At 34.1% G+C, this 22,054-nt stretch overlaps 2 protein-coding genes across 4 annotated transcripts; one reads left to right on the top strand and one right to left on the bottom strand.

Annotated features, from left to right (window-relative positions):
* Positions 1-4,290: 4,290 nt before the first annotated feature.
* LOC130968902 (glutamine synthetase nodule isozyme) lies at positions 4,291-8,513 on the bottom strand. Of its 2 annotated transcripts, XM_057894396.1 has the most exons (10): positions 8,316-8,513; positions 6,367-6,406; positions 6,167-6,270; positions 5,894-5,942; positions 5,681-5,787; positions 5,517-5,604; positions 5,214-5,417; positions 5,035-5,126; positions 4,792-4,951; positions 4,291-4,594 (listed from the first exon to the last, which is right to left on the bottom strand). In XM_057894396.1, exons 1-10 carry the CDS (start codon positions 8,387-8,389, stop codon positions 4,442-4,444), a joined length of 1,071 nt encoding a protein of 356 aa, XP_057750379.1. In that variant the 5' UTR covers positions 8,390-8,513; the 3' UTR covers positions 4,291-4,441. The 2 variants fall into 2 exon arrangements, with proteins under 2 accessions (XP_057750379.1, XP_057750380.1); XM_057894397.1 differs by lacking the exon at positions 8,316-8,513 and having other exon boundaries at positions 5,908-5,942; positions 6,367-6,391.
* Positions 8,514-9,255: 742 nt separating this feature from the next.
* Positions 9,256-16,883, top strand: LOC130967859 (uncharacterized). 2 transcript variants are annotated; one of them, XM_057892893.1, is made up of 13 exons: positions 9,256-9,920; positions 10,217-10,420; positions 11,195-11,340; positions 11,910-12,175; positions 12,599-12,696; positions 12,850-12,997; positions 13,073-13,512; positions 14,032-14,546; positions 14,641-14,701; positions 14,817-15,095; positions 15,652-15,913; positions 16,106-16,422; positions 16,524-16,883. In XM_057892893.1, the coding sequence occupies exons 1-12, from the start codon at positions 9,567-9,569 to the stop codon at positions 16,417-16,419; spliced, it is 3,087 nt and encodes a 1,028-aa protein (XP_057748876.1). In that variant the 5' UTR covers positions 9,256-9,566; the 3' UTR covers positions 16,420-16,422; positions 16,524-16,883. The 2 variants fall into 2 exon arrangements, with proteins under 2 accessions (XP_057748876.1, XP_057748875.1); XM_057892892.1 differs by having other exon boundaries at positions 16,106-16,883.
* The last annotated feature ends 5,171 nt before the right edge of the window (positions 16,884-22,054 follow it).

Here is a 22,054-nt window from a genome sequence, read left to right as displayed (position 1 = left end):
TGAGGAGGCTAGAAACTGACGCTGATCTGTTGGCAATGGTTAAGGATTGCAGGAGGAATCATCACCTCATAAACATCTATTTTGAGCATGTAGTGTCTAAGCCACACGTGGTTGACTGCATGAGCGAGGATGATGATGATGATGTACTATGTTTGCCAACCATCCGTGAAGAAGCAGAGAAGCTGAACAATGACCATAATGATGCAATGTCCCAAGATTATTGTAAGACAACAAAGAAATCACCTCAGCTAAAAAGAGCTAAAACTCAGCCCACACCTAAAGCCACTCCTCAGCCCACTTCTAAGCCCACTCCTCAGCCCACTCCTAAGCCCACTCCTCAAACCTAAACCAGGCAGACCAACAACAAATAGAAGAAAGGACAATGATGAAGGACCCAGTGGCATGAAGACAAAAATGAAAAGGAAGTATGCTCCAATTTGGTGCATGTACTGTGGAGATGTGGGCCACAACAAGAGAACTTGCAGCAAGAAAAAGCAAGACGATGCTCAAGAGAAAGCAAGAATTATGCAGTTGCAGCTTGCAGTTGTTCAACCACCACAACCTGTACCTGGTCTAGAAGCATAAAAGGAAGATCACACTCAGCCCATACTACCTGTAGTAGCAGCAGCTGCTCCAGATGAACAGACTAAAATTCTTGTTACTCAGCATGCTCATATTCCACTGATACAACAATCACAGACCTCAACCAATGTCACTCAGGTTATCTTTTAAATAATTTTAAATTGAGCATTAGTTACTTGTAGCTGTTTTTTAATTCAGACAATGATGATAACTATTTGATGCAGACTAGAGGTAGAGGAAGGCCTCCAAAACTCCATGTCACCAGGGCCAGGGCAAAGGAAAATGCCTCTCCAGGAGCAGTTGCTGTATCTGCTGAAACCATCAAGGATAGCAGCTCCGCAACAGCCAAAAAACTTGCCAGCTTCATGACATTTGTTCCAACTCCGGGTTTCAAACCTCCCAGAAAAAAAGACATGGAATGACTTCAAGACTTGAAGACATAAAATATAGGGCAATTAGTATCTGTTATTTTGTCAGGACTAAATTTTGCCATTTATAAACAATGTGGTAGTTGTGGTATCTTCAATAGCCCTGCTTTTTGTATAGCCCTTTATGGTTTACTGCTTTTAACTGTCAGCTACTAGCTTATGTGTTATTATCATGTTAAAATAATGTTGTAATTTGAATCTGAGACAATGGAAACTAGTACACCATTGGTGATGTTATGATATTCCTACTTCACTTAATTTTAATTCTGCTTATTCTGCTTTGCTTACATTATGTTATGATCAACAACAATGTTGCATGTAAAGGTTTTACTAGTAAAGAAACATGAATATACAAGATTTTCACAACAATAGAAAACTATCAAGGTTCACAACATCATCCTTTTCACACTAACTGCTTCACTTTCCATTAAAGAACATACACATAATCATAAAAAACACAATAACAACTATTAATCCAAAATACAGTTGCATCCTAAGTGCTTTTACTTCAGCTTCTAAGGTCATCATTCTCCATGATATGTTATGGTTCAAGAAAGCAGCATCACTCTCCATTTCTGCATCAGTTTTAACTTCTCCTAAGTGCTCTAATGCTTCATACTCGTCGTCCTCAGCCCACCTAAAGTAATTGCAGTGGCTGCCCTTCTGCACAACATCAGGGTACCAAAATGTCAAAATCCAACTCAAATAATTGGAAGTTTCAAGAAGACTACATTCATAACTCACCCGGTATCTTGGACAAGCATGGAACAATCTATCAGGATTTTCTCTTGTCCCAAACTTCTTGATCACTGTCTTCAACCCACAAAAGCAAACTTGGTCGGAGTTCTTCCTCCGCCACCGTAGCGAAGAGTTCGAAGCATGGCTTCCGTGTGATAGCGACGCTTGTCGGCTGCGACCCCCACCTACGTTACCCATCGTGCAATTGGTCAAGAATTTTCAGCCTCTGCAGAATCAATCTCAACCTGCAGCAACAATGGCATTTAAGACGAAGAAGGGATTAGGGTTTGCAGACCAAGAACTAATTTGACATACATCTGGAAACATATCTTGTCACCAGCCACTCTGCGCCAAGCTGGCATGCTGATATGGCACACTAACAGCCACATAAGTAATAGTTAACGGCGTCAATGACGAAATTCACAGAACGTTTACGAAAGGACTAACGTTACCAATTTTAAATTTTTCGGAGACAATTTTTATTATCTTTTTCTTACGGGGACTAATTTGGAGATCGGACTATCTTTTGGGGACCAATTTGGCTATTTACTTATTTTTTTAATTATAAATTAAGAAAACAAGCCATATTTAACAATGACAACCATTATTATCGTCTCAAAAAATACATAGTACATCGGAATAAGTCATATTTAACAAGAATTTTTTAATTATAATTAAAAAAATAATCATTTTTCAAAAATAAAATACAACTTATTCCTATGTATTCTATGTATTCCATGAACAAAGAACGAACGAACATGTTGTAATAGATACACTTATGTGTGTGTGTGTGAAAAGTGAAAATCTAACTTAACATAGGAATAAATTGTATTTTATTTGTGAAAAGTGAAAATCTAACTTAACATAAGATTAAGTTGTATTTTATTTTTGGAAAATAATTATTATTTTTTAATTTATAATTAAAAAAATTCTTGTTAAATATGGCTTATTTCGGTATATCGTGTATTTTTTGAGACGATAATAATGGTTACCATTGTAAAATATGGCTTGTTTTCTTAATTTATAATTAAATTTTTTTTTAAAGAAGCCATGGTTATTGTCTGCATATTTTTGTGTACTTTTATATACTATTTGTAGATTTATATACTCTTTTGGAGACGATGACATGGATTAAAAACGTATATTTTTAAAAATTTTAAAAGGGAATTCAGGAGGATACTTACTAGTTTTTACTTTTTATAGAGTTCGCAGTAGATGGGCGAACTTATTCAAATACCAAAAAAAGAAATAAAACTCAAAAATGATTTTTGGGAAAATAAATATTTTAATATTTTATATTAGAAAAAAACCAATAAATAAATGTTTTTTATATATAATATATTAAAATGACAAATGTAATATTTTTGTTTTTAAATAAATACATATAAAGTATATACATAAACAAAAAAATATACATATTTTTTATTCATTAAAATTAATTATTATGCAAACAAATTCATATTAAATGTTATTTTTAATTACAATCTATAAAATATCAAATAATTTAAATTTATTTTTTTACTTTACAAATAATTAAATTGTTTCTTTAAGAATTATTTAAAATGGTTTTAGTTTTAATATGAAAGAATATAATCACCTGTGAAGTAATATAAATAAAATTTAATTATTTTATATTTTATATGTTTCAATTAAAAATAACATTGTAACACGAATTTAATTATAATATAATAAGAATATTGTTCTATATTTATTAAATTTAGTGAATAAAAAGTTTTATAATTTTTTATATATTGATATACTCTGTATTTATTAATCTATTTAACATATATTAAATAAAAATAAAATATATTTATATTTTTATCTAATAATATTTTATATTTACTAAAAGCTATATGTGATCTTCTATTCTATCATTTGATTTGTATTTAATACAATCTTTTAATTCATAAAATTGACGCATTTAATACTCATCAAATTATTTAAATTTATTTTTTATACTGTATAATAACAATATTTTCTATAATTATTAAAAATGTTTAAATTGCATCAACAAAACATTTAAATTACTTTACATTTTTTTCGGTAAACTATTTTACATTTAAAAATTTAGTGACAACCTTCGGATTATAAGATAATTGGGCAATAAACCGCAAAAGAATTTCTATAAATTTAGTCTCACAAAAATATTTTAAGAATATTTAAACAATTTTGTCAACTAAAAAAAATATTATTCGTACACCAAAATTAACCACTAAAATCAGACACCAATGTATTTGTATATAAATATATGTGTGATTTAATTTATTTTCAACGTATATTTATATTATTCCATCATATATTTTATACTAGTGACTAACATTTGTGGGTGATTTAGTCGTACACCTAGTATGTCAAAAAAAAAAATTACATATGACCTTGTGTAGCTGTGCTACTTAGTACTTACTAACCGTGATTTTGTTGATATTGGTCAACACAACACTGCTGGATAAAAAAATTTGACTACCATTTAACTTGGCTATCACAGCCAGAGGTAATGATGGAAACTCTAGTTTGCATAATCAGAATCATAACTGAAGCAGAATCTTTAGAGGAAAAAAAACCTATTATTATCATGAAAAGTTCATACCCTTTCAAACACTAAATGAAAAAGAGGAAACAACCATAAGCTTCTGTAGTCCAAAACATGCATGGATCGGATGCTAGCTAGTCCTAACACTTAGAATATAAAGAAATCACGGCTTCCAGAGAATGGTTGTCTCAGCAATCATGGAAGTGACAACATAAGGATCCATGTTAGAAGCTGGTCTCCTGTCCTCAAAATATCCCTTCCCTTCTTTCTCTGTGTCCCTTCCAACTCTAACGGAAGCACCTCGGTTTGCCACACCCTACATGCAATACATGGATTAATTAATAAAAAAATAAAATTTTAAGGCCTTTTTTGTGATACATTTAGCTATCAATTCAATTCTTTTAGTCTATTAATCTAACTATATATTTTTAGGCACAGTTTTTCTTGATAAAACGTTAATAATAGGATCATCAAAATCCATGCATGTTTTCTTGTTATGTGATTATTAGTTACCCATAAGAAGGTTTTGATGTTTGCGGTCTCGTGCTTTCCGGTCAAGCGTCGCTCATTGCCTTCTCCATAAGCAGCAATGTGCTCACTGTGCCTCTTTCCAAGCTTCTCAATTGCAGTCTTTATCACTTCATACCCACCATCATTTCTCATCGACTTGGTGCTGAATCATAACAACAATGCAATTGTCACGCATAAAACCCCTTCAACACATTTACTTAATCCAATCTTAAGAGTTTAAGCAACCTGTAATTAGTGTGAGCACCAGCACCATTCCAATCACCCGTCACTGGCTTCGGGTCAAGGGAAAGCCGAACACCAGCGGCCTCAGTGATCCTCTGTCATACAACACAACTAGTTTTCAAAAAAGGTCTTAAATTTTGACTATAATTGCTATTGCTACTAGCTAGCATTATGCTACCTACCTCCAAAATGTAACGAGCAATCCACAATTGATCACCTGCGGTGATACCAACAGCAGGACCAACTTGGAATTCCCACTGGGCAGGCATGACTTCTCCGTTGACTCCACTGATGTTGATGCCAGCATAAAGGCAGGCTTTGTAATGGGAGTCAACCACGTCGCGAGCAAAAGCCTTGTCAGCACCCACACCACAATAGTACGGTCCCTGTTAGAGCAACAAATTAAACACATTAAGCACTAGCAAGCTAAGGGAAAATCAAAGTAAGAAAAAGAAACACATATAATAAATGAAAGCTTATTATACCTGGGGTCCAGGGTAACCACCAACAGGCCACCCAACAGGCCAGTTAACCTCTTTCTGCATCAAGGTGTATTCTTGCTCAATTCCATACCTAACTCCAAACCATGTTGCAGTTAGTTATCAGTTCAAAGAAAAGTGATTTAACAATTCTGATATATATTTGCTACCAGGGCTCTTCAGCAGCAACTTCAGGATTGTTGAATATCTGTGCAGCACCGTGTCTCTTGTTTGTGGGAATTGGTTCTCCCGCAGGAGTGTAAGCATCACACATAACCTATATTCATTTACAATTTCTGCTTATAAATATTATATGGAAAATGGAAATATTGATGATGCGGCATAAAAAAATTAAAAAAATAATTCAAATGAAATAAACCCACCAGGATGTTCTCACCCCTTCTGAATGGATCTCTGAAAATGGCTTGTGGACTGTGAAAAAAAAGAACAAATTAACATTAACATTACAAGGCTGTGAAGATTTAAAAAAAAACGATCAATATTCAATTAAGGATAATGTTGGGTATCTACCAAAATTAACTATTACCGTAAAATATATGTTAAAATTTAAAATATATATTGAAAACGAGTTAAACATACGATGACTGATTTTGATGTACAATGAGGTAAATATACGATTAAAAATTAGGTCATACCATAAGATGACTTCACTATCTTGGCCAGGGGCTTGACCTGTGCTAGAACCATCATAGTTCCACTTGGGAAGTTTTGAAGGATCGTTAACTGGTTCTGGGAGCGTCTACATACCAAAATGCCAATTGACAATGATATCAATTAAAGGAAACAAAATTATACATTCTTTAGTTCTTTTTTCCTAGAAGGAAAAGTAAATTACCCTTGCTTTGCTCCTGAGGTCCAATCCTGACCCACCAATCCTGGCGTAATGAAAACGAAGGCAGGTTTTAGAGTCTATCAAATTGGGAAAAGGTTTTGCGAAAACAAATCAGGGAGAACAAGCTAATGTATATGAAAGTGGGGTGATTATACCATTTATTTACTAGTTGTAGTAATAAGTTTGTAACAACGAATACAAAGCAAACACCGCAATATACAACCAAACAAGGGTGAGCAGAACATTTATTTAAAATCAAGGTTCCTATACTTCCTAGTTTCTCATGAGTGAATGTTCGAAATGAATAATCAACGGAATGGAGCCTCTCTCTAAGTAACAATTCTGTTGATAGACCAAGATACTATGTGTGTAACGAAATACCGATATTGTGCTGTAATGTGCAGTTATTTAAATTAAATTTAAGTGTTTTTTATGCTTGGATTATATTGTAAGACACACTAGATTTTATTCCTCTTATTTTGAACTAGATAGTTCTATCTATTTTATTATAAGATATTTTTTTTATATTTTAAATGCTTTCAATTTTTTTCCGAGACTAAGTTAAAATTCTCGATCACAAATGGGAGAAAGTTTCAAGATCTCGAGTCTCGACTATACAAAAATAGTTGAGCCTTGTAAATCTAATAACACGCCACAAAACAAACAAAATAATTAAAAAAATGTTATTAAGATTTCAGTGAAATTTCAATCTCTTGTATACTCAACTTTTACAAATACTAAAATAATTAAAATTTTGTGTACTCAGTACTGAAATTAGCCAAGAGAACCGGTTAAAACAGGAGAAAATATACAGCATAGTTTTCTCGTCAAACAAAAAGTACAAAATGCATGAAAATCTCAAATTCAACATATAACAACTTCATAATTGTGACACATTACCATAGATCACATAGAAAAAATAAATACAAAAATAAAATGAAATTAAAAATAAAATAAACAAGGTTTTATTATTTTGGTACTCTTTACAATTTCATGAAAAAATTTAAAGTTTAATTACAATGTTATTTTCTATCCTTTTACCAAATTTTCAATTAAATCCTTATTCTTTTATTCCTTTCAATTGAATCTCTATATTATGTTAGAATTTATTATTAAGTCTCTATAACGACAAAAATATTGAAATTAACAACATATTAAATAAAACGAATATGACTAACACTTTGAATGAATATTCTATTTTATTTAATAGAATATTCATTTGATTTCCATATTTTGCTAACCATAAAAATATGATATAAAGATTCAATTGATAAAAAAATGTAACTGAAAATTGATAAAACTAAGATTAACAGAATTTTTAATTAGATTGTTTAACTTAAAAGTTTATAATTAAATCTCTATATTAAATAAAAATATTTAATCAACCACTAATAATCTTATTTGTTTTAAAATAATTTACAATCTATCAAACATAAAAACAAGCATTTCACAAATATTTTTTATTTGTTAACAAAAAAAAGTCAAAATGATTTTTTTATATAATATAAAATTTTAATTATAAACTTTTTTTTAATTAAAAATACCTAATTCAAAATAACAAATAATTAAACCAATAAAATAACAAATGACTCGGAAAAACAGGGGTTGATTATGATGTTTTTCTAATGCTACAATAAAGTTAAAGATAGCTGTGTAAGAAAAAGAAGCTAAGATCAAAATGTTCGTGGAGGGTGGAGAGAGGGGAAATGTTAGAAAAGATCCATTGCATGCATGGAGTATAATGTAGTGCAAATGATAGATCAAGTGAGAGATCACCAAAAAGAAAAGGAAAAAGATGGCGATTATGAGAGTGATCAAAGTCCATGATATGATGAACATCAGTGCACAGAGAAAACATATCATTATTATCATGATTAAGAAAATAACAAAAAGATCGATAAACATAATTCAATTAAAAAGAAAAGAAAAGAAGAAGAGATACAAACACTTACCATACGTACTCAGCAATCACCTTATCGGTGACGTCAGAGAGGTTAAGGTTTATGAGATCTGATATGATTGTCATCTTCAAAATCAGATGTTGCTTCACAGGAACCCTTTTTAATTCTCTGATTCAATGCTGGAACGTTCTGAGAACACTAGGCTTTATAATATCTCTGCCTAGTGCTTACATGGAATTTTAATAAAATATTTTTTTAACAACACTTTGAAAATTTTAATTATTACAGTTACAATTTTTAATAAAAAAATAAATCACATTTTAACGAGAGCTTAGGATCTGAAATCTTACCTGTAGTACGTACATACAATGCTCCTGTTTTTTCTATGGTTAATACTAGGTGGGAAAATATCAAATAACACAATCAATGGTAATAATAAATAATAGTTATTATTATTATTATTATTATTATTATTGGTGGCCCATTTCAGAGAATCAAAGGTCTACTTGGGAATTTTTTGGAAAAGAACCTGAATAGGTGGTTTTCACCTAACAAATATGTCAGTTTTGGTATGAATGGGATATTATTTGACCTTTATTTGGAATTTGGAATCTGGGGAATTCATTGCTTTTAAAATTGTTTCCATTAAGTTAAATATTTTTTTTATTGTCAACAGTATTTTCTAATAAATTACTGTATATATATGAGGTGAAATTCGAATCCTTAATACAATACTTAAAATGACGGATGAGCTGAGTAATCTACTAACTCAAGTTGGTTTGTACTGTGTCCCTTTACTCGGTGTTCTCATTTTTGTAATAGATAAGTGGGTCTGCAATCTGCTATGGCCCATATAGAACAGGCCCATTAACATATTTTGTAGACTCTTCTGATTGCACAAAAAGAAATACTGAAAAAGTAATAGATCACCAAAAAAAAAAAATAATGACCAAAAAGAAGTCAACTAATAAGTTTGCCAATGAGCCTTGGCTCTAGTGGCATTTCTCCCCCCTCCCTACCTCAAGGTCTAGGGTTCAAACCTTAGAAGATGCAATTAAAAAAAAATGTGATAAATATGTAAGGAGTGTGTGAGTGTGTTGTGTACCTAGAATTGGCGGTTGTCCAATCCATTGGGGTACTTAGGATTGGGGGTTGTCCAATCCACCGACCAAAAAAAAAAAAAAACTAATAAGTTTGAAAAATTCTTTGACTCCCGCTCAAATTCAAAACCAAACTCAACGATCGCGACTGGGTATCCTGTCAAGAATTCACAACTCAGATCCTCAACCACCACCACCACCAATGGAGGAGAACAACCGTTTGGAGCAGAAAATAGCCGGAATTCTCAACGACGCTCGAGCCTCGTACGCCACTCACAACCGCAAGCTCAAGGAGCTCTCACTACTCCGATCCAAGTCCTCCTCACTCTCCCTCTTCTTCTCCGCATTCTCCAAAACCCTAACCCCGCTTTTCGACTTCCAGAGGCGCCTCGCCCCTGCCGAGCGCACTGTTGCCTTCGTCTCTGCTTTCGCCGCTGCTCGTGACCCAGCTGCAGACTCTGACGAGTTCCTCGACCTCTTCCTCAGGTTCCTACTCCTCGCTGCACCTTCCGCCAACAAGACCGCCAGGTTTCGTGCTTGCCAGATTGTCTCTGAGGTAACGGACTCTCCAAATTCTGAGTTCCAATTCTGAAAAAAAAAAACCGTCAAAAGTGATTGAGCTAGATGCAAAATTTTGAGCGGACTCTCCAAATTCTCTGAGTTCTAATTCTGCTAAATATAGTCACTTCACACGAAGAAATCATTTTTAATTAAATTATATTATTGCAAAAAGCAAAATATATGAGACTCAAGTTTAGGTATGTGGAATTGAACAAACACCAACTGTGGTCAATAACTATTTTCTTGATACTTCCATTGTTGTTAAGATTTGAATGAAATTTGATTTTGTAGATAATATTGCTGCTACCGGATGATGCAGAAGTGAGTAATGATGTGTGGGATGAAGTGATTGAGTGCATGAAGCTGAGGGTACGGGACAAAATTCCTGGGGTGCGCGCATTTGCCATCAGGGCGCTTTCTCGCTTTGTGAATGACACTGCAAACAGCGATATCCTCGATTTGTTCCTCGAGCAGCTTGCCTTGGAGCAGAATGCGGTGAGTGCCCCAACTGGATTCGGTGAATATATTTACATATTCCTTGTCCAATATCAAGTTTTCTGTTTTATCTTCTAGCATTTAGATACAGTAGATAGACATCCAAATATGCAAGCTCCATATTCTGTAGATGATTAGCTCCTCATATTAGCACGGATTTGCAGTCTTATCGTGAACCTCTTTCAATTTGGAAGATATCACATGTTGGTGATTTATAAATCATAGGCTAATATGATTATCTCATCTTGTTAGAGTCTAGCTGACCTGTCTGTCTTAAATGTTACCAATTATGGGTAAAGTATTAAATCGGTCTCTTACGTTTGGGTGTAATTCTGTTTTAGTCCTTAAGGTTTAAAGTGCCCTATTTGAATCCAAAAAAGTTTCATTTAGCTTCAATGTAGTTCCACCGTGAGGTCAAAGTTAAATAATTAATGGAATGTCCTACATGACAGCAGTATAAGAACAAGATCGATAATCTGGAGAACAAGTACAACCTCCAGAGGCACAAAATCAACTGTAGATGCATCAATACTCACGGTGGGACTAAATTGAAGCTAAATGAAACTTTTTTTGATTCAAATAAGACACTTTAAATCTTAAGGACCAAAACAGAATTATGTCCAAACGTTGGGTACCAATTTAGTACTTTACCCTACCAATTATTTTTTGAATATCCATTGAAAATGTGAGCATGAAACATTTTGTGATCTTAGCCACATCTTAATCTTATTTTTATATAGGTCTTCCTGCTATTAATTGTGGAAAACCATGCAGGATGTTCGCAAGATGATTGTGTTGTCTTTGCCCCCTTCTACTGCAACCTCGCAAGTTATCATTGATTGCACCTTGGATGTGAGCGAATCTGTACGCAAAGCTGCATACTGTGTTTTAGCTAATAAATTTCCTCTTCAAAGCTTAAGGTAAAATTCGGTTCAGTAATAGAATTCTATTTCTATCCTGATCCTTCTACCTTGTACTATAAATTTGTTTTTCCTCCCTCAGAGATCCGCTAACTTGGCTGTTTTCACTTTTAGCTGTAAGTTCCACCGTTGGAATTTCTTCAGCTGCTGAAAATTCAATTGCTAAAAACTGCTGTACTTCCAATGTTCTATGTATTAGGGTCTTTTGAAAATTTTCATATGTTGGCACCTACGGAAACTAATGGATTGATACACACTATTTGAATACAAACTTTTCTAATATTATGTGTAAGAAAAAGAAACGAGTGGATAATAATTCATATGTAATTAAAATGTTAGACACTATGGTTAGTTAGCAACGGGACTCAGCTATATAACAATTAGTATAAACTTTGTCTTATGCCTTTGACCTAGTCAATTTGATAATTTATAATGTTATTCATAATTACAGCTGTTAAAGGTGGACATCCTACTTCAAAAGTTGCAGTCCTGTCAAATATTTTTATCATTTTGAATTTACGAAACAACTGCTTGCTAACCTTTTCCATTCGTTTATCTGCTTTCTGTAGCATTAAGCTCAGGACAGTAATTCTTCAGAGAGGACTTGCTGACCGATCTGTTGCTATCTCGAAAGAATGTTTCAAACTTTTGAGAGATGAATGGCTCACTAAGTGCTGTAACGGTGATCCTTTAGAACTTCTCAAGTTTCTTGATGTTGAAACCTATGAATCAGTTGGTGAGACTGTTATGCAAACGCTTCTAAAAGCTGATTTAGTAAAGCTACAGAATGGTGCAAGCATTCAGCAGTATATATCATCTGGTGATGCAGAGGATGGTGAGCTTAGCTTCTTGAAGTTTGAGTTGTTTTCTATGTTTCATGTAAAGTGTTGAGTCACTATTTGATGAACTTATGAATATTTAAAATATAGATTGATATATTTGTCATATGACGATAAATGCTTAGCTTAAGTTTTCATGAATGTCTGATATGTTGTTCAATTGTTCATGAGGTCAAATGTTTTGAGAAAAGATTTATGTAATAGTTTTGTCAAATCCATGGTGACTAAGATGTTGCCATTTCTCTATCTTATACTTGTACGTTACTGTCTAATATCACAACACCTGGAATTTGTTTTCTTGATCTTGAATGCCATATTAGAACTTTCCTATTCATAGTTAGCCGCTAATAAAATAATAGTTAGGTTCAAACCTTGCTGGCTGTTGTATAGCTTGCTTTATTGTTTATCATATTATGTAGGGAATTCTATGCACTGCGCACCTAGCATTCAGCTGATAGAAGCAGAGGCTTCTCTTTACTGGAGAACTGTATGCCAGCATTTGCAGTCAGAAGCACATGTGAGTTAAAAGGCATAGTTTATTTTTCTTCTTATCTTATAAGTGCAACCCAACAAAGCAGTGGAGTCATGTTTTATCACACTTTTGTTTAATGCATATTTGTGGTTATATCCAAAAATATGTTCGAACAACTAATGATTCGTGCCCCATTAGGCCAAAGGCTCTGATGCCGCAGCCACAATGGGCACTGAGGCAGAAGTTTATGCAGCTGAAGCATCAGACAAAAATGACCTTCTGGAAAAAATTCTTCCTGCAACAGTTGATGATTATATAGACCTGGTCAGAGCTCATATTAATGCTGGTGAGTATGAATTTGTGGTTGATTCTAGTAGTAATAGTACACCAAATTAATTCTTGATCTAACATACATCATCAGGATCAATTCATCGTTTTACATGCCGGCAGCTACTTCTGCTTGGTGCCATGTTCAATTATTCTGATGCTACAAATAGGAAGTCTGCTAGTGCATTTCTGCAGGAGCTGCTGCACAAGCCTCCTGAGCATGAGATTGATAATGAAGGGAACGTGGTTGTCATTGGAGATGGATTAAGTTTTGGTGGAGACAATGATTGGGCTCAAGCAGTGGCCAGATTGGCAAGGAAAGTCCATGCTGCACTTGGTGAATTTGAAGAAGTTGTTCTTGCTATCATAGAAGAGCTGGCTCAACCTTGTAGGGAGAGGACAGCAGATTATGTGCAGTGGATGCACTGTCTTTCTCTTATTGGCCTTTTGCTGAGACATGCAAAGTCAATGCGCTTGCTTCAGGGCAAGGCTATTGAACCAGATGAACTACTCCAGTCTTTACTGCTCGCCGGGGTAAAAATTTGTTTCATAATCATATCTCCCCGTTAACATGCATGTTTGAGCCAGTTTATAACAGCTAGAAATGATACTTACGTGTGGTTCTTCACTTGCATGACTCTATAACACTCTATTATGTTCAGGAATTGGACTGATCCCTTTCAAGAATAATAAAGGTGTTAAAATGGTGAGAAGTATGACATGCAAAAATAAAAATACTATTAAAATGAAGCTAGGAATCTATTCACTATTGTGAATATATAGTTGAATAGCTCATTCATTCATGCAATTTCTTTACTTCCATTCCTCATGCCTGAACGAACTATGATAGCTATAGTACTAAATATTGATTTGACGTTTATTGAATCAAATTATATATGAACTTGGTAATGTATAAATAGGAATTAACTGTGCTATGAACAATTTCTTGCTATTTAGAAAATGGCCTTGTGTTCCAAATAATCAAATACTGGTAGATCTTGCTTTATTGCATTGGTTTATAAGTACCTACTACTGTTTACATGAAACGCACAGGCCAAACATGCTCACTTGGATGTGCAAAGGATTGCTGTCAGATGCCTTGGCCTTTTTGGGCTTTTGGAGAGGAAACCACGTGCAGAACTTCTGAAACAGTTGAGAATTTCATACATCAAAGGTCCACATCCAATTAGTGTAGAGGCCTGTAAAGCGTTAATTGATCTTGGGATGTGGCATGGCCCTCAAGAAGTCGACAGGGTGTTAAATCCCCATATATCATCCAAGATTACCTCTGAAAAGAGGAGTTTTAGTCCTGTGAACTTTTCTGATTTGGAACGGGATTTGGATGTCGATACGCTTGATCTCTTATTTGGTGGATTTGAAAATGATGACTGGGCTGATTCTTTAACTGGCAATGAAGATGAATGTGTTCATGCCGTTCTTGGAGAGGGGTTTGCAAAAATTCTTCTCCTGAGTGAGAACTATCCAAGCATATCGCCTTCTTTGCATCCTGTGATTTTATCTAAGCTCATTTACTTATATTTCAGGGATGTGTCGGATCACCTGCAGAGGTTGTAACTGTTCTTCTAGTCTCCCTTTCCCATTTTGTACTATTCCTGTCCTGTGCTGGTAGCTAATCGAGATTCTTTTTCACTCTTTGGACAGGTTGAAGCAATGCTTGTCTGTGTTTTTTGAGCACTACCCATGTCTCTGTGCTAATCATAAGGCAAGCATAGTGACAAATCATATCTTTGGTGCTGTAAATTAAATATCATTCTTTATTTTTTGCGTAACTTTTGAATGTCGTGACTAATGCCCTGGTTATTGTTTCAATAATGCAGAGTTGCATATCCAAGGCTTTCATTCCAGTAATGCGTTCAATGTGGCCTGGAATTTATGGCAATTCAGGAGGATCTTCTTTTATGGTGTCCCAGATGCGTAAGCGCGCAGTTCAAGCTTCACGTTTCATGCTGCAGATGATGCAGGTTCCCTTATATGTTAAAGAGACTCAACCAGAGAGTGAAAATGGAAGTACAGAAATGCCACAAATCATTGATCGTTGTTCAGAGGTTCCGTTTGATTGTGGTGAGGAGGGTCTTGCACTACGCATTGCCATAGAGGTACGAGTCCTTAAATTTGATGTTAGTTTAATATATGCCAAGACTTGTCTTTGTTCACGTAGCATGCCATATTAAGGCTGCAGCTTTGTATTAATTGTGTTGGTAGTGCTTAGAATTCTTCACCTACCATGACATGAGGGCTGCACCTTTGCATGAAACGCTACTAGTGAGATACATTGTCTTAAATATTAATAAGTAAAAGTATATTTTTTTCTTTCCTTGGAAATTAATCTACCCTAGTGAAAAACTAGGTCTAAGGATGTGAAAATTTTAATGAAGGCTCTCCCGTAAACTACAAGAAATTAGCAAGTTTATAGGATATATCAAAACTACTCCAACTGACTGATGCTTTTGATGATGTTTAATGCTCGAAATCCAATAGCCATCAATATTTTCTAAAGCTAGTCGAGTTCAGTGGTATTCAATAGACTGAAGGGAAAACTATAACTTGATGAATGAAAATGGCATAAAAGGATTTCATATTTGATGGCTTAGTGAGAGTATTGCATAAATTCTTCTTTGTCCTCCTGTTCTCTCACTGTCTAACCTTGTTTAGGTCACAAGCTTTCACTCGAAGAAGACAGCTGCTGAGAAGTCATATGTATCGGCACTTTGTAGAATACTTGCATTGCTTCAATTTCGGTTATCGGAACAAGGGCCAATAAAGTTGATGAGGAGACTTCTAAGTCGTACGGTTGAATGTGTATCCACAGAGAAGGATCTTGTAAAAGAATTGAACCGCCTGGCTGAGCATCTCATGACAGCAGATAGGCAGCCAGATCAGGAGTTCTTGCAAGATGAAGTGAATCTCATTTTGGGTAATACATTTTTTCTTTCCTCATGTTAGATGTCTACATTGTGTGTATGGTTTTTAATAAGCTCATTTGTATTCCTTATTTGCCTATTCAGTATCTTACTATCTTATCTGACCAAGGGCATTGTATTAGGCAGTTTTAAAACTTAAAAGAAGTGTTAACTCATGCTCCTTCTGCCACTTTTCTTTTTTGAAGGTAAATTGGAAATTGACTTCAACCTAGATCTAGATGGTTCTGTTGCTATGCCACAAACACCAGCTGCAGCCTCGACTAGAACCCGTGTTTCTAGGAGAAGGGTAAGGATTGAGGACGATGATTCTGATGAATATTCACCTGCTTTTGCTGTTCCTGCTACCCAACAAACTGTCCGAAGTCGTTCGCAGAGAGCAAGTAAAACTGTGGCAATGAGCAAGATGTCTGCAACCAGATCAGTCAGAATTGATGAAATTGAAGAACAAGAAGAAGAACACGACTCTGATGTAACATCTGAGGACTCTGATGAATACTGATCAGTTAAGTGAAACGTTTTGTTGATACGTCTTGTGGTCCTTCCTTTGTTATTATTAACACATTTATGTTGTTGTACTGTAATGTCTAATTATCTAGATTTCAGGTTTTGTACAGAAGAGCGCATCAGTAGTCTGGCTTGCATTTGCTCACAAGCCAATAGGGTATTAGTATTATATTCAGTTGGGGTGAATGAAATTCTCCTGTTTGGCAATTATGGGTAACTCCATTATCCATCTGTTGCCCATTATTTGAACGAGCTTTCTTGTGAATTTGTTATTGTATGATATCAGTGTGTGTTAGTAGTTGGAAAGAAGCAAAGGACTTATCTCAAGTATGTATCTCCATTGCAAACCATGACATGTTCAACCTATGTGGACTAGTATGTATATCTTGAAGAAAAATGGTGTGCCAAACTATCGAATTATGAAAGATTCGTTTACATGGACATCTTAACATAGAAACTTCTCCGACATCTATATGGTGCTTCATTTGGGTGTAAGTTCTTAAATATCAGCTGGTAAACATGTCCTTTTTATCATGGCAAATGCTATTCCAAGAGCCCGGCAAAACAACTCTTGCGACAAGCTTGTGATTTTTGCACGGTTGTGTGTTAAGCAGAAATTGAATTGAATCTATATTCTACACAGCTTGCATGAGGTGTGTATGACACATCGTGCTTTTACCCGGATCGTGTGACTCAAACAAGTTGTGTAGAATGTAAATTTAATTCCCATTTCATTGTAGAGCTTGTGCAAAAGTACATGTGAATCAATTGTCGCTCACATACCGTACACACTCATTATGATGTTTAGTCCCAATTAAGAAGCGCTGATTTATCACTTAAGCTAAAGTAGCTAGCTTTTTTTTTTTAATTATATTGGATGAGAACTAAAGCTACTAGCTTGATTGTCGTTGTTAACCAATATGAACCCCTTTTTTTTTGGAATTCAGTAATACTATGGTTGGTTTGAGCTCATCAAGAGACCAAGTTACGAATCATTCTGAGACATTAGAATTTGGTTAAGTTCAGAGCAAAAAACGAAAAAGATGGCAGAGTTTGACCGAGAAAAGAGGTTGGTTGAGTTGGCAACTCAGCAGCTGGCAAGTAATAAATAATATAAAGTAAAATTCGTTTTTAGCCTTTCTTCATTTTCAGACAATTCGCACCTGACAATTGAAATTGACAATCCGTTTTTTTCTCTTTAATTTTTTTGTGACTGAAATAAATTAAACAAAGAAAAACAAAACAAACAAAATAATTTTTTTGTGACTAAAATAAATTAAACAAAGAAAAATAAAACAAACAAAACATTAAACTGCTTAAATAGGAGAATAGTCTTGTTTAAGACTACTCTTAAACTCCTCCCAAGGTGAAAAAAGCTCTACATGCGAAAGTTGTAACTTTATTGCCATCTTTGCCATAGTATCTGCCACTGTGTTTGCATCTCTCATAATCAAATGAAAGTCAACACGCCAATTCCAATGCATGATATCTCTTATTTTGAGCACCAATGGATCACTAAACCCAAAACAATCTTGTGTAACAAGATTAAATGCTTCCACACAATCCATCTCACAAATAACATCTTGTTGACCCACATCCAAAGCTAAGAGATATCCTCTCCAAATAGCAAACAATTCTCCTTGAAGAATACTATTACTCTCAATCATTCCTAAACACCTTCTTTACCAGCTCCCAGTACAATCTCTAATAACACAAGCAAAACCAACACTATCACCTGAATCAAAATAACTAGCATCACAATTAATCTTAAAAGTACCAATAGATGGGGGATTCCAAAAACCATTTAGAGTAGAGAGAAGAGACATACGTTGTAATTCAAAAATATTCCTAAGCTCATTTTCTGAAGTTAATGCCAGACAAATCACTTTTTTCGGAGGCCAAGTTTCATGGGGATTAAAGATGTCATTATTCCTTACTCGCCATATCCACCAAAGTCCCGAAAAGAACTTGAACGGATGTTCTCTGCTATGATACAAGAACCAGTTTTTCAAATCCAAAGGATGACAAGAAATATCCAACCTATGCCAGACAAGCTGAGCTTTTGGACAATCTCGAATACAATGTAAAACCGATTCCTGACTAGAAAGACATCTTGGACACCTATCCGATGACGACATCCCTCTTCTAAAGCGAAAACTTGCAGTAGGAAGAGCCTCCTTAAGACACAACCAAGCCAAAAACTTATGCTTTTCTGAAACAAGCTGACGCCAAAGCCAAAGCCAGTTCTCCCGCTCCTCCCAACCAAACAGCTGCTTACACAACCACAAGTAACCATTGCGTGAGTCATAGACTTTGGCAGCAGACCCACTTCAATACCAACCCACTTTCGGACCTGCTTGTTCATCTGGATTGTAAGAGAGAATATTACCTTTCAGATTTTGAGGTAAAAGAGAATAAATAGTATCCAAATGCCACCTACCAACCGACCAAATATCCTGTATCCGGAGATTCGAATAAAAAATGTGAACATAATCCATCTCATTAGATAACCGTCCTTCTCTCCTCCAGCTAGAAAACCAAAAATTCTGGTTCAAATTTCCAATACACCAAGCAAACCCATCCTTCAACACTTCCCAAGCCTTGCAAAGACACCTCCAAATGGGAGAGTCATTGTTCTTAGAATAACTAAAACAGTCATATAGAGATGATCGGTATTTGGCATCCAACAATTGGACCCATAGCTTGTTTGACTGCTGGAAAAATATCCAAACTAGCTTTCCAAAAAGAGCAATATTTACACAATAAGAATCTCTAATTTTCAAACCTCCATATTTTTTTGGAGTAACCAGTACCTTCTAACTAACAAGATTCAATCTTTTTCCATCAATTTGTCCTTTCTAAAAAAAATTTCTCGTCATAGACTCCAATTTACTAATGATTCCCTTTCATTTCATTAGACGCATCAATCTTTTTATGAGATTTTCTAGCAAAATAGAAAATACTTATGTGATTTGTGTGACTTAACTTCTCCTATTCTATGTAGATAATAATCATATCATTGGAACCATTTAATTTCTACACAGTCATAAAAATAACATCGTACAAAGAAACTAATGAAAAATTTCACCGTCAGAATTGATTTGAAAGAGACGTAATAATCCACTCATAATAATTCGAACAAACAAAGAGGTTAAGCTAAGAAGCTATCTTTTTTCTTTGATGACCATATTACTTGTATTGTAGCAGTTACCTGCTAGCTTGTAATTTGCAGAATTGTGTTTTATAATGTCAGTGAATTATTGTATCTCTTTCAAACCAATTCTATGTTTAAACTTTTTATAAGTCTTCTCGTGCAATGTTATTTTGATGATTGTATATAAACTAAGTTAAGTCATGCGTAAGTATTTTTTGTTGTTTTTTATCAAAAAATTTAACAAAAAGAATTATACATCTTGTGAAATAAAAAGATAAAAGGCGAATTGTCATTTTTTAATAATTAGAGCACAAATTATCTAAATTGAAAAAAAAAAGACAAGAGTCAAAAAATAATTTTACTTTATAATATAAAAATTTTAAAAGGGAACAAATCCTGATGATTGAACTCTTTTCTATTCTTTGAAAAAAGAACAATCTTACGATTATGGTTATTCGGTTAATTTAAAAAAGAAAACTTATGAGATATGAACAGATTAAATAACACATTTGTCATCATGTAAAAGAAGGAAGACATAAACATTTCTTCATATTATTAGGGAATTTTCTTTTAAGGTTTATTATACTTATTTTCTTTTGAGTTGTAGTGAGCCTTTGTGCCCTTGTCTATTGCTACGCTGAAGTCCTTATTCGTGAAAACAAATAATCACTAATTATTTGAGAAAATTTATGATGCTCCACTAGCTCCCAAATCCTAATTTAATGCAAATCTGAATGATGAATGGACCGAATTTAAACACCCATACCCAATGATGTATCTACCCCCGGCCGTGGTCCCAAATCATAAATGTCATCATGCGCTCTTTCAAGTATTAACTAAGACCAACTAACCAGACAAGAAAATTATGCAACCCCTCCCACAAATTCAAAGTTCTCGGATAAATGAAGTGGATAATATATATCAGTGTTTATTATATTTTGCTGAGCTTGGCAAAAAACAATTCTATAAACTTGTTGTGTCTTCAACCTAAGGCTTATTATTATTATTATTATTATTTTATTAGTTAATAGTTATTACTTATTACTAGTGGTGGATGTCATGGAGAGCACACCATCCTAACTCGATAAAGAGGAAAATCTTACACACTCCCAAGTCCCAACCATTTCTTTGTGGGCAATATACCCATTTTTGTGCTTAATAAAGTGTAAGATTTTCAAGGATAAGGTTAAATCTTTTTTTTTCTTAAAGATAAATATTATTTTATTATTATAAAATAAGGTTGTTTCAATAAGGAAGTAAAAAAGAAGTTGGATATTTTCAATTATCACCAAATGTGATTGAAAGACAAATCGCTTAAGAAAGAATAAAGTAAGAATAAAGAGAAATTAGCAACATCCATTAAGTATGGCTATTGAGTTCACGCACTAAACTGTTGGCTTCTTGTACTATCTTCGGTGTTGAATTTATTAGCTTCTCAAAAACACACTTGTTCCTAATTTTTTAAGTGTTCCAATACAACGTCGTGATAAAAAATTTTTTGTCTAATTTTTATTTGAGCCGTTGTCCAAAATAAGGTTCGTTGAGACCAATTGAGGAAAGTGAATAAATGAAAGAAAATGATGTCACTAGGATTGATTTGGTAGGAGAAAAGAAAAGGAAAGGGGGTAATTAACACATTTTGGTATTTGAAGTTAAAAATGAACAAATTAGGAAATATATCAGGATAAGTTGGTCAATAAAAACATGCCAAGTCCTTAATAAATGAAATCCCACTCTTTTGTTTAAAGTAGTCTTTGGAAATAGGAAATTAATCATTCTTACAATTATTTAGGATGTGAGAGAGGGCATTGACCTGATCTATCTATTTTTCCCAAGTCTTATTTAAATGGACAATATAGGCCTTCTACATGCAACGTGTGGTCCCCCATGTTTAGCCATTTCGTTTTCTTCTTTCTACTACGACTTTAATAAAGGTTATGGTACCAAAAGTGAGTAACTGAAAACCCAATCTCAAACGAAAACAACCACAAAAACGAACAAGGAGGCAATAACGCTTTAAGTATCCCTTACGTGTAAGTAACCGTTCTTTGGAAATATGTCACCTAGTTTCACTGAATTTTGTGGTTTAATTCAATTTGAATGTTGAATAATGATAGATATTTGTTGGAAAAATTAACTTCGAACAAAAACGTAGACAAAAAGGCCTAAACTTAATTATCGAGCGAGAAGGTAATATACTTAATATAAAATAAAAAAGTGTGAATATAATTTTATCATTGAATATAGTAGCTTAATATATAACATGCTGCAACCTTCAATGAAGGCATCAAATCTAGGGTACACATGGGGTGCTATAACAGAAAGAGTTTGGTGTGTTATTCTATTGACTAAACTATATGAAACTCAACGCTCTCATATCATCATACCTAATTTCTCTTGAGCTTGTCGGGGGCACTCACTGATTAGGCATATATTTATTTATTTATTTATTTATTTATTTATAATAATGGTGCTA

The sequence above is a fragment of the Arachis stenosperma genome, chromosome 3 (genome assembly GCF_014773155.1).
Source record: "Arachis stenosperma cultivar V10309 chromosome 3, arast.V10309.gnm1.PFL2, whole genome shotgun sequence".
Classification (NCBI taxonomy): Eukaryota; Viridiplantae; Streptophyta; class Magnoliopsida; order Fabales; family Fabaceae; genus Arachis; species Arachis stenosperma.
The sequence above is the reverse complement of the archived record's forward strand: the minus strand, read 5'-3'. Positions and strand labels throughout refer to the sequence as shown.

Coding starts and splice junctions, on each gene's coding strand:
- LOC130967859 (XM_057892893.1), top strand. CDS start 9,567: ATGGAGGAGAACAACCGTTTGGAGCAGAAAATAGCCGGAATTCTCAAC. Junction 12,697..12,849: donor ATTTGCAGTCAGAAGCACAT/GTGAGTTAAAAG, acceptor GTGCCCCATTAG/GCCAAAGGCTCTGATGCCGC. Junction 14,702..14,816: donor GTCTCTGTGCTAATCATAAG/GCAAGCATAGTG, acceptor TCAATAATGCAG/AGTTGCATATCCAAGGCTTT.
- LOC130968902 (XM_057894396.1), bottom strand. CDS start 8,389: ATGACAATCATATCAGATCTCATAAACCTTAACCTCTCTGACGTCACC. Junction 6,271..6,366: donor ACCTCAGGAGCAAAGCAAGG/GTAATTTACTTT, acceptor TTTGGTATGTAG/ACGCTCCCAGAACCAGTTAA. Junction 5,943..6,166: donor GATAGTGAAGTCATCTTATG/GTATGACCTAAT, acceptor TTTTTTTCACAG/TCCACAAGCCATTTTCAGAG.